Raw genomic sequence first — 12,734 nt, 5'->3', positions numbered from 1 at the left:
AAACAGATGTCCGACTGCTCAAGACGGCCTTGGCAGAGTTTCTTTGAAGGAGGATGCTGAGAATAACTTCTTTGTGCTCGCAGTGGGATGAAGGCAGTTGGTTGGTGGTTACGCAGTGTGCACATTACCTTGTCTTCGACATCTACAATTACATTAATTATACGCTACGGCCATGAAGAAGTCTATTGTTTGGTCTGGAGGAGAACTAAGCTGACTAGAGAAAATGAGGGCATGTATTTTATGGATAGGTAGAATAGAATAGGATTTTAGACAAATAAATTGGCATCTTCTGGAACCCAAGAAGGCAGGTATAGGACGAAACGGGGGAGGGGTGGGGCTGGGGATTTTATTTAACATCTGCTTAGCTGCTTTGTCGTTCAAAGCGTGGCTGAGACGTATTCATTCAAAAGATTTGTGACTAAAAAGAGGAATTCTCAGGCAGGATGATGGAAAGATGTTATCATTACCGATTGTTGTTTCCCGCACCCAAAGTTGAAAAAATGCCATCGTTAGCCCCGACAAGAAGCACCGAAAATGCGCATGCAACTGAACTGTTTGCAAAGCTACAGCTAAAGTGACTTCAGGTTGGAGGTTTTTTCTGTCCAGGCAGATTCAATGAACCGTTTATCATCAACAGACAGAATTTTACTTAAAGTTTCTGGAAGGTACTACAAAATCACTACTTTTATTAGTGTACTCATGACAAAGAAAGGCTATGATGGCTTTGTCAGCGTTCAGGACAATGTTTTAATGGATCATTAAGGCAGCTCCTGATAAATCCTGTTTAAGATTAACCCACTTATCGCAATCAAGACCATCTTGACAGAAACTGTGGGTGTGTAAAATACATGCTCCTGATTGGGGGGTTGGGGTCTTGTGAAAAGACACGACCAGCTGTAGTGTCAACAATGCGGTTGACTGCATCAATTAGATTAAACCACTTTAAAACTGCAAATCACTATTAAAAAAACTTTTGTATAACCTCCAAAATAAAGACGGTCTTTTTGTAAAGTGGTCCGACTCCATTTCATTCATTTCCTGGAAATGTTGAGGAAGTTGAAGCTTTTTTTTTTACTTTGTTTGTCTATGCAGGAAAGCATGATGCTTCCAGGAAAAGAAGCAAATAGTGAGAATGGAGGAGGGGTGAGACAAACAATGGGCAGCGGGCCATGATTGAGGTGCTTTGGGAGCCCTGCTCGCCCAGGGGTAGGGGGGCGGGTCATCACCTCTATCTGTCTAACAATCGTAGAGCCACAGCTGATACCGAACACAAAAGGGAATGAGAATAACCAGTCGGTGAGGAGATACTCGCCCAGCCCCACCAAGTTCTCTCAAAACAATACCTCCCTGAGCTCCTGGGAGTTGCCCACTCCACAGGGCTGAGTCCAAACCAGTGAGACCCACTTACTTTCAAGAAACTGCTAACATGATGGCCTCAATATTTCTTCACTAAATAAAAGCATACGCTAAAGGATAAGTGATGAACAGTATTTAAGGGACTGTCTGCCAAGCAACAACCCATCCACTTGACTTGAGGGGGATTTTGCAAAGCTGTAAGGTTGACTTGGCAGCTTTGTCCTCGAGGAATCGAGTCAGGACGGACTGAAATGAGATTAGCGTATTTTAGCATTAACTTGCTCGTACTGCATCTACCTGCCGGTTCCAAAATTAGACTCGACTGAAGAGATGCCCTTAAAAGAAAACCGCCCATCCGTGGGAGTGTTGGCCACACAGTCTGGCACGGATCACTGGATTGTGACATGACACGATGAGGGGGGATTGTTCCAGGCGGATATTGCGCTACACATTGACTGTAGTGTGTGTGTGTGTGTGTTTACGTATGTGCGCGAGTGTGCGTGGTTTGGGGGCGGGGGGGTAAGACTGCATGACTGTGGGAGACAGGCAGATGGGGATGGAAATGAGTAGGCAGTGAGCTCATGCTAATCTCCCGCTACAGCTCCAACAGCTGATCCAGGCGGCGAACACACGCACACACACACACACACACTAATAATACACTAGACTAGACTGATGCGCAATCACACAGCCAACGAGGCACGTGATGATTTAGACATGTAGATGTTCCCTCGATGTTTTTTGTTCGGTAAATACAAGACAATATTAATCAGACACACATCTACGTGCAACTTCAACATGACGTCACACTGCCAGTGAATGTTAATTTGTTGGGTAATATTTTGTGTGCGTGCATGTGACTGTGTGCCGCCGTTCAGGCAGCCATCTGCCTCGTGGGAGGAACAGCAGCACGCGATTGGTGGGCCGGGCATATAATGGAGGCAAAGGGTGAAGCGGGTCACCTCTTTATTAGGGGAGGGAAAGGTGGCGTGTTGCTGACTGCTCTTCTAAACATATGGGTGGGGGTGGGGGCAATGCTGTCAAAGGGGCTGATGCAGCAAAAAGTACCCACCGCCACACCATTGCATCTCAAAATGTCTGTGGCATTTTATGTCATTTTCACAGCCCTGCTTGAAGACTTGAAGGAATTCATTTTGAAGATGATGTGTATCGTGCCTGTCAAAGTGGCGAGCTTTGGGGGGACAGACGAATGCTGACGCACAAAAACCACCCGAGCAGGAGACAAAAGGATGATTGTTACTCGGCTAAACTAAGCAGATCTGATGCGATGCCTTTCAAGTATCAATGCTGCGCCGTCAGCCACGGTCTGGTGATACAAAAGAATTTGTTCTATGAAAAAGTTGGGGGGATTTTGAAGAGTTTAGTCAACAGACAGTATTTTGTTGCTTTGGGGGGTTTAAAGGCTTGTAAAATGGAAATTTTGGCAAAACCTACTTTTCATAAAGGCATGGCTTGTGCGCCATGTTTTTTGAGTGTTTGCAGTTGTGTCTGCAGAATGTGGCTAGAAGCTTTTTCCCTTTTTCATTATGCCCAAGAATATCCCCAAAATAACAAAAGTTGGTTAATTAATGTTCGCTTTTAGCCCAAATTAATTATATTTTATATTATTTTACACAGGATTTTTATATATCATATTTTTATATTTTATACAGTTTTGGGTTTGTTTACATGATTGATTTATTTTCGCATTACATGATCAGCTTACATTATTTTACCCATTGATACGAGTTTAATCATGTTAAGTATTTGTACGTGATTTGCCTAGATTGCATTTCAGGGTCGAAACGGCTTTACCGTGCTGAATAGTTGAGCAGACGATATGTTGTGTTGGGTAGTTGCCGCTATAGCAAGGCTTATGCGCCATGTGTGTCGATGAATATTTCAAAGAGCAACTCATTAAATAAACAAGCTGGATCTCACCGCCTACGGTAACCTATCATCAATATTGAATGCTCACCAAAAATTGACAGTGTTGTTCACAAGCCAACAGACGGACAGTCCAGTTATCAAATTGCACTATCTGACTGAGCGAGAGCTGCTTCTTCTTCCACGCAACACCTGGAGCAGGTCATGGAGTGCTTCCTTCCGTGCTGCTTTTATAATAATCCCGATGAGACGTGCTTAAGGTCCTTCGAAGATTTAAGAATAGACACGGAGCTGAATACGTTTGTTAGAAGGGGGCTGTGAATATTCTGACGAGTATTTCACCTTGTGGGAGGAAATACGTTATACCCATGCATGCTCTGAGCTTTGCGTGCGGCACATTCCAAGACAGCTCGTATGCATGGTTGCCGATAACGCTGCCTTCATGCATTACTTGGTGGGAAGCCATTTATCCTTCGTGCTGTTTAAGTCCATGGACAAATAGGCAAGTGGTAGCCTAGCTATCCCAAGTGTGCAGCTTGGTTCAAGCTCTATGACTTGTGTGTAAACCAGTCCGGATACGGACTCAAAGAAGCCAGTTTTGGATATACAGCCTGCTTCTCAAAATTCACTTCACATGTAGTGTGTTTTACTACAGTTGCTTACATGCAGCGATGCACTCAGGCAGTATCACCCTTTTGAAATAAATAAATAAATAAATAAATAAATAAATAAATAAATAAATAAATAAATAAATAAATAAAACAGATCTTTTCCTGTTCCTGTCACTTCATTTAAATTGGTCTTGAGACGTGATTGAGTTTTCAATCATCTTGGGGAATACAAAAACAACATATATGCACGGAAAAATAAATGAAGGGAAAGAAAATAAGGCATCAAATCTGCACGACGGCCAATTCAGCATTTGCAGCAGACGTTTGCAACTGTCACATTTGCTGATGGGCAGCAAAAGGAGGATGGAAATATTCCCTCTGCCGCCATTGAAATGCACAGCCACCAGCTGTTATCCTGTCCACTGCGTGGACATGGCTGGCTGTCAGCAGCCTGAGCCGGCGCTCTGCCTTGCATACGAAATAGGACGTGGATTGCTATCCCCTCTGGAAGTTCACTTCCTCTGAGCCCCCTCAGAGGCACCACTGCCCCACCTCGCCCCCGAAACAAGCGGCCTCTTTCGACATTAGCCAAATATCCTGAGGAGCACTAAACGGGTCCAAGTCTTAACATAGAAAATCCCAAATAAATAGACAAGTCAGCATACAGCATTTCAAACCATATAAAGAGTTGTATCATGTCATAAAAATTCAATAGTGCACAAATTATTCATATCATCTGAACCCTGGAAAATTGACGCAACAAAATGGCCTCTTATTTGTCGTTTGCATTCTTCCAACACAGTCGCTTTTAATGTGTTCTTTTTCGAAGCCCAGCCACGGTTGTTGATGGACCTGATGTGTATGCATCTAATCAGACGAGTTTATTCAATTTTTTTATCCAGGGATGTTGATATCTAGTGGGAGATTTGATATGTCACCTAGGTAAGGCTGCCTGTCTGTCACCGCTCAATCGGAATTCAAATACCCGCCCATTGCATTTATTTTCTGTCTATGGAACATGACAAACTATTTTAGAAGGTACAGCATCCACCCACTTAGCCAACAAGCTGGACAATTCCGTCTTGGTTACGGAATGCATTTTATTCCATTTCTATTGTAAACAGGAGCTGAACACATTGAATTACGTGCCGCTAGCTTTTATGGCACAATGTCACACAACTTAGAAATGGCCACATGTGGAACCCGATCTGGTTTTGGCTGACCAGTTCCAAAATCAAGGAAAGTCACTACATGTGTTTTGTTTTTTATTATTGATGGGTTCGCAGAGCCTAGAGAGAACCCACAAAGGAAAACTCCAAGCAGAAAGACCCCAAACCGGGATTCAAACCATAGTCAAGTATTGCTTTCCTAAGAACACGCCATTTCAAGAAATACTAAAAAGTGAACAGGTAAATCAATCATTCCCTGTCTTAAAAGACACTAAAGTAGACAGTTTCAGGGTGGCTTCACTTGTGTCACCGTCATCAGCTGACCTGTTTCCATTTGTCTCTCAAACCCAACTATCAGAAAGTAAAAACACACCCCAAAAGTCATACTTTCTTAGATTCAGACTGCTGCATGTGTGTGTCTCAAAAGGAAGCTCTTAGAGGAGTGTCTGCAAGGGAGGGGTGCGTGTGTGTGTGTGTGTGCGTGTGTGTGTGTGGCAATATCATTTCCTGCGTCTGTCTGCATTGGAGACTGCCGCCGCTGCTGTAACAGACTCATTAATATTCACAGAGGCTGTAGAGTTCCGCTGCTGACAGCACACAGATGACAGCGTTCCTCGGGAGCTAAAAAGGCATACAGCAGCATAGTCTGGCACTTTCTGCTCACACGCTCCAAGAACATTTTCAAAGTGCCTCATCTTTGCTTAAATGTGCTGACAAAGGGGAGCTCTGTTGTCGTAAGTTTAGCAATTTTCCTCAACTCCTACCCAGCATGTATTCCCTCATTAGCGTTTCTTGAAACGAGGTGCTAGGGGGGTAAAGGAGTCAGATTAAAAAGCAAATGGGCCTTTGGCATAACACTCGAGTGCCCTGTGGGCTCTTGTATAAAACTCAAAGAGGCCCTTGAAAGTGGGGTCCTTGAGGTGTGCCCACTCTAGCTTGAATGAACGTGTGTGCCAAGAGTGGCTATTCACCATGCATGGCAGGGACTCTGGCACTCTCCGGGACATGGAGGGTCTCTCGCAGTTCTCTCTCTTTTGCCATGTTACTCTGAGAGAATCTTCTGGACGGGACAAGAGACGAGACGCTCCCAAACACTCTTTGCTGACTCGGTCTGATCAAACCAAGTGTTTTGCCCCACGAGTCCACTTCGGTGGCAATCAGACCAGAGGAAAAGGTAGATAAGGGAGGGGGAAGACCAGTATGTGTGTGTATGTCAGAGGTGGGTTGCTGGCCTGGGGTAGGTGGATGTTTGGGGGAGGGGTGGGCCCGATGTTTGCTGAATGCTCCCCTTTGTTGGGATCATATTATGTTTCCACCACAATACTTCTAAACCCTGCTTCATCAACCCCATTCATGTGTAACAGTTCATGCAAATGACATCACTAGTCTTTTTTTCCTGGGGGTGGGGTGGGGGTGGGATTCCTTTATCAATCTCCCACACAAACTTCTCCCTTTCTCCTCCTACCGGCACATCACTAGTCTGATTAAAATGCATTCATCGAGTTTTACACGTCTGTCATTTTGCTCATATTTGACATTTCTCGTCAACATTGCAGTGTTGTAGTTGGAGATATAAAACAAAAATTGCCACTTATTTCAGTAAAACCAGAAAAGTGTGCTGTCACAAATCGTTTCGCATGAAATGCAACATGCACGCTCTTACACTCTTAACGAACGAAGATTGCACACACAGAAATGATACAAAGCAACGTTAAAACTGAAGTTTTCCACTGGCGTGCAGAGGAAGATGTCATTTCATCAGAAGTGGTTTCTTTCATTTCACCTCAACTAGATCTTGCGTTTACACAGTCCTTGTGAGGCATTTGTTGGTAAATGGGATTGTATTTACAGTAAGGCTCAATAAAACTGAGCCTGAGAGGTGTTTCGCCCTGCAGATAATGACTTTATTGCCACCAAAGGTGTTTTAGGGTCTTCATTGTATAGGGCGTAATTAGTAATAACATGCCAATGATGACCAAACTCATTAAAAACACACATACAAGCAATGCATTAGCTTAGTTTTCCATTTGTTTTCCAATTTGGGGGATTGTTGGGTAAAAAAAAAACACACCCATCCATTTTCTATATCCTTGTTGCTTAAATACATATTTTTGTTGACAGATTGCGCAACCTGCAGCAAGTGTCACTAAGAATGTAGGCAGACACCTTGTTAAAAAAAGATCGCAGCTTGCTTTTTTTTCTGAATGACACTTAAAGAGTAACGCCAAGTTGGCCAACGTACCCTGGACGATAGTTTCCTCTTGTACTTGTTGGCGAAATCAAACTTCTCCTTGATTTCGTCCAGGAGCTGCTCCAGGCGGCTCTTCTCCTCCTTGCCCGTGTAATCCTGGCCCAGGAGTACGTAGGCCCTCCAGTTGGCCGAGTCGAAGCCCCAGTGGCAAGTCCTGTTCTCCTGCGCCTTGTGGCTGTGCACCACGAACTTGTGCGTGGGGTACATGAGTCTGCAGTCCATGCACTGGATGCACGCTGCGTTGGGGCTGGTGTACAACTCGGGAACGAACAAGCCCTTGCACTTGCCGAAGCACTCGTGGTAGATTTTGAAGCTCCTCTCGGTGAGCTCCAGCTCCAGCGCTCCTCCGCTGCTTGCCTCCTTCTTGCAGCGAGGCGGATACGCGCCCCCGTAGATGAGCGCGTTGCACAGCCGCTCGGCGTCCGTCTTGGTGATGAGGCCGCAGGAGGGCGCCGAAAAGGGCAGGATCCCCATGACTTTGAGGATCTCCAGCTGGTCGGCGGTGCACCGGGAGCAGTAGATGTGCAGCTCGTCGCACACAGAGTTGATCTGCTGCAGGCTGAAGTCCCGCAGCACCGTGTTGAGGATCTGGGGAAGACACAGCCGCTTCTCCCCTCCGACCACGAAGCACGAGATGGTCTCTCCTTCCAGGACCGTCTCGCACCTCTCCGTGGAGCGGTCCGACGGGATGAAGAGCGGCCCGGGCATCACTGGCGGCGGCAGATGCTGCAGGACCGGCTCGGGCTCCTTCCCGTCCTTCTTGAAAAGAAGCTCATGTTGCCAGCGGGCAGAAAAGGCGGCCGGCCCCCCTAGAGAGCTCATAGAGCTGAGGTGAAACTGCTTGAGAGTTTGTTGCAGTCCCGGATGAGGCTGGAAGCTCTGCCGACTTACAGTCTCCATGTTTTCCCCGCAACTTTACCAGCGAACACCCCTCTTGTCTTCGACCCGGGACCACGAGCGTCTTGTCGCGCCTGAGACGGATAAATCCACCGCGTCCGATAATTGGCCAAAACTTTGAAGCACTTCATCAAACATTTAATTATAATAAAAGAAAAATTAAGTCCCCGTGAGCAAGTTCACGCCTGCATTCCCGTGAAGAGTGAATGAACACCGGTCAGTCGCTTTCTGAAGCGGCTCTCAGACAGTCCATGTCGGATAGAAGAATGGGTCTGGCTTTCCAAACTCCACAGAAAGTTCCCAGCGTCCAATTCCGCAGGATAAAGGGCGAAAACAAATGAAAAGCAATTGTTGAAAGTCGATATTAGTTAGATTCAAATCCAACTTAAGCGGCTCTTTCCGCTCTCAAGGACCGCTCCGACGGCCCCCGCAGTTCACTGTGACTGTATGGAGATGAGCGCTCGCTCTCTTTCTCTTCCCCCTCCTCTCTCTCTCGCTCGCTTGCTTTCTCTCTCTCTCCCAGTCTGCGTCTCTCGGTCACGCGCACGCGCTCCCCTCCCCTCCGTGTTTGTGTGTCTGGCTCAGTCATTGAATCCTAGCCAGGAATGTGAGTGACTCTGCAGGCACGGCTGTTCCAGGGACAAGCCTCCACTCCCTCGCTTTGGCCCGCAAACAGACAGCAATCTATCTGTCTCTCCGTCCATCCATCTATCCATCCATCCATCAGAATTTGAAGTGTACCTAATATACACAATAGAGAAAAATAAAGTCCATTAACTGACTTGTATCTGACCTAGTACGCTCGAAGCTTCTGTCCTTACTGTAGGCCTTGTCATGGAACGGATGGAGCAGGGCAACCGAATGCAGCTTGGACCAGGGTTAATTGAGCAAACTCAAAAGGCAAACTGACACAACTTAACAAAACAATAACTGGACTGACTGACCTGGACATGAGACAAGAAGACTACAGACGTAAAGACATGACGACGACAATGATCCGACAGGGAGTGAGGGGCAGACAGGACTTACAAACAAAACAGGTAACAAGAGGTAGGTAGGTGACTGTGGTTACATTGATTGAGGTGACACTGGAGGGGAGGGGCGACGCGAACAGAAACCATGGTAACCGGGAACGAATCGTGACAGTCCTATTCAAGTTCTATATCGGCCAGTTGTACATAATCGTGTGTAATAGAAAATGGCTAAAATAAAAATAACCTTGGGGACCATATGTGGACAAAACTGCACAAATTGCTTGATAACAGCTTTGAATTCACGTTTGGTGTCAGATTGAATATCTTACATAGAGTTAAGGAGAATGCATTTCTCTTTGCGTGTGTGCGCGTGTGTCTGCGTGCGTGCGCCTGTGCGTGTCTGCGCGCGTGCGCGTGCGTGCCTATTCTAAAAGCCAAATGCTTTTTTTTTCCCCCTCAATGTAAAAATGAGGCTACCCACTATATTGTGTGACACATCCGCATGACTGGCTGGCCAAGGGTGACTCGCGAACTCAAAGTCCTTACTTCCACTCAGTTTCTCTCCGAATGTTAATACAGGAAGTGTCAGAATGAAAGTTGGTGGCGAATAACCAAAACCAAGTGACTCAACGTGACAAGTTCAACTTCAAGGGGGAGGTACTGTAGTTGGCTGCTCTGGTGGCGCCCCCCAGCCAGGCACTGCCGTCACTGCAACTCCAGGCATGAAATCCCAATGCAAATACTAAGTAGCTAGAGAATCCTTATGAACCTCAACATCAAGGTAAAATATAATTGGTCCTACACTTTAAAAAAAAAAAAAACTGCTGTCACGTCAGCATGCTATAATTATCAGACTTTCCAAGAACTGCCTGCACAGATTACATCGTCACCATAAGCATGTAATGCTAAAGTCATTTGCAGAGACGGCAAGTGCATGTATGTGCGATGTTCTGCGCGGCACCACGGTCACCAAATAGTAAGAAGGCTCCATTGAACAGAATCAGCTTCATACAAAACCAATCGATGGAGCCATTTGTCCACCTTCCACTGCTAGTTTGAGGTCATCTTAAACGGCACGGCAATCTGCCGGTCTTTCTCAAATCATATTGCAACCCAAGGACATTGACTTCCACAACTCCATTCCTTTTATTGAAAAAGAAAACCTGTTAACAAATTCATTCTGCTCTACGCTAAAGTAGCATCGTAGCTGATATTGAAAGTGTGTATGGAATAAATAGTATGAAATAATCATATCAAAGGCAAAGTTTAATAAGACTGGGAAAAAAAGATATGCATCAAATACCTTCACAAGATTGAGTGTGTGCGTGTGTGTACAGTATATACTATATAAAAGGTATACACACAATACTCCATACAGATCTTTGGTTGTTAACATTGTGCAAGTGATCATAAAGGCGCTGGTTGGTGTATAACTATTGCCATGGTCTCCATGGCAGCAGAGCACCAAACAGCATCACGTGGGATGAATGACATCAGGTTTCTTTCCTGGCGCTGGTTGTCTTTTTCTCAGCGTAGCACGATGTACCACAGGAACAGACCACCGGTCCGCTCCACTGTTTCACTGTAAAGCTCGAAAAACAGATCAGCTCACGTCAGCTCTTCTGTAATGGTCCTTCTGGAATACCAATTTCATACAGTTCCTGGCCAAAAAAATGTGGTCACCAAATTTTAAAGTGGTAGGTGGCCCCATAACGCTGTTTTCCTTTTTGGTATTAAGCTCCTCTCTTCTTTGTTTTCTGACTCTTCTCTTTTTCTTTCCATTGCATAAGCTTAGCCAGTCTCCATTGGTCTCCATGCTGGCCAAAAGCTTAGAGGGCTCGGAAATTCCCACCACTATTTTGTCCCATTTCCACTTTATGTGTGCCCTCACAGAGGAAACAAAGTATTATGTTTCAACTGGTGTTCTTGGTGTAACCCATTGAAATGTACACAAAGAGGACATCCAAATGAAAGAGTGGTGTAATATATGCGATCATGTAAAACTCAAACACGCCTGCAATATTATTGAGAAGGACGACCACATGGTATCTATCAATGGTTAGTGTACTGAAGGTCACGGTTCTCAAGTCCCTGTAAAGTTGTTTTTCACTTGCACATTCTGTACGTAACATGAATTCCCTGGTGATAGGGCTTCTTTTTTAGGGTTAGGGTTATTGGTTGTGTCATCAGCTTTTCAAACTAGGGTTAGAGTTCCAAAATAGGGTTTTAAACGAAAGTTTGGGTTTTGTACAAGACTTTTGTTTTAGGAAGCCACATCACCAGCGCCGGATGAACAACGTCGGTGATACTTGAGCACAGAGGTTCCTCCCGTTCCTGAAGCACCTCGAGCATCCTAACAGTGTCCTGATCCCCCGGCAACTTCCGTCCAGCAGATCAAAGCCGGACCGGACATTGCCAACGTGTCGCACGAGCACAAAGAAAAGAAGGACAATGAGACAAAAAGTCAAAAAGCTCAAGAAAATTTGAAGAGTTGCCCCACGTGCCTGCTGGTCTTCTCTGAGGGGTGAGTCATTTGTGCAATACTGCCTCAAACTGCCCCACTGTTTTGTCTTTGGAGATGTCTTGCACATTTGCTTTACCAGGTTTTGAAAAGCAAACGTATTTATTTATTAATCTTAGCACACATTAATCTTGTGCTTCCTGTCCCTCCAGGGCCTCCCAGATGGACCGTGATGGCCACCTGGCTCAGTGTCTGTCAGAGATGAATGTGGACATGAGCCGGTGAGCTCCGAGCAGCCCCCGATGTGCCGAATGCATTCAGCGGGCACAAGTGATGCGTTTGCAGGCAGTCAGGAGACGTTCAAGCTTTCCCCATAATTCGGCTGCACTATGGTCATGAAAGTTTTGATGATTATTTTAGATGTTGTGTCCTATTTAATCCTTCAATGAGAAATTATTATTTTCATGCTGGAAACGGAGCTGCCAGGTATAGAATCTAAAAAAGAAATCATGATGAGCGGAAGACCTGCAGATGGCTGGGTGAATGGGGTTGCAGTTCTTTCATCAAAAGAATGTCAATTTAAAATACGAATCATTTTGTTTTGACAAAGAGCAAAGGGTCACAACGTCATGAATGTTTCAATTAAAGCAAGTTAGTGCTGGCAACCTTGAATGATATTTTGAGCTCGAAATTGGAAATAAAGCAAGGAGTATTGTACAAATTGGATTTTGTCTGTAACAGCTGAGAGAAACCGGAAGAGGAGACTTGCGTCAGTCAGTTTTAAAGCAAACATACACTCAAACGCCAATCTAAACATTCAAATTCTGAGACAACAGCATGTAAAAGAGTCAAAGGTTTACATAAAAGCAATATTATTTTGAAGTCTTACACATGTATACAAAGACGCAGAGAAGAAAAATAACAATCAAATGAGATGGCGGATGAGGAAGATAGTTGAAATATCCAAGTGCTAGCTTGCCTGTGCGTGTTTTTATTCACGGTCTTTCTAACTGCTTCATTATCGCTGCCAGCGCTATCTTTCTCTCTGCATGTCAAGGCCTGCAGCTAAATGAGAACCTTTGACTCTGGATCCACTAATTAATCCTATTATGGAGTGAATAAAATAAT

General features: G+C 45.1%; 1 protein-coding gene across 1 annotated transcript in view; it reads right to left on the bottom strand.

The window, feature by feature from the left end:
- The window catches only part of skia (v-ski avian sarcoma viral oncogene homolog a), a 44,701-nt gene extending 36,028 nt beyond the window's left edge, over positions 1-8,673 (bottom strand). Inside the window, exon 1 of the mRNA XM_061304277.1 lies at positions 7,266-8,673. Within this exon, the coding sequence (XP_061160261.1) occupies positions 7,266-8,174 (909 nt within the window). The 5' untranslated portion in view covers positions 8,175-8,673. The remainder of the gene's footprint in view (positions 1-7,265) is intronic.
- Between the last annotated feature and the right edge of the window lie 4,061 nt (positions 8,674-12,734).

The sequence above is a fragment of the Syngnathus typhle genome, linkage group LG2 (assembly GCF_033458585.1).
Source record: "Syngnathus typhle isolate RoL2023-S1 ecotype Sweden linkage group LG2, RoL_Styp_1.0, whole genome shotgun sequence".
NCBI lineage: Eukaryota > Metazoa > Chordata > Actinopteri > Syngnathiformes > Syngnathidae > Syngnathus > Syngnathus typhle.
This window is presented reverse-complemented; position numbering and strand designations above follow the sequence as displayed.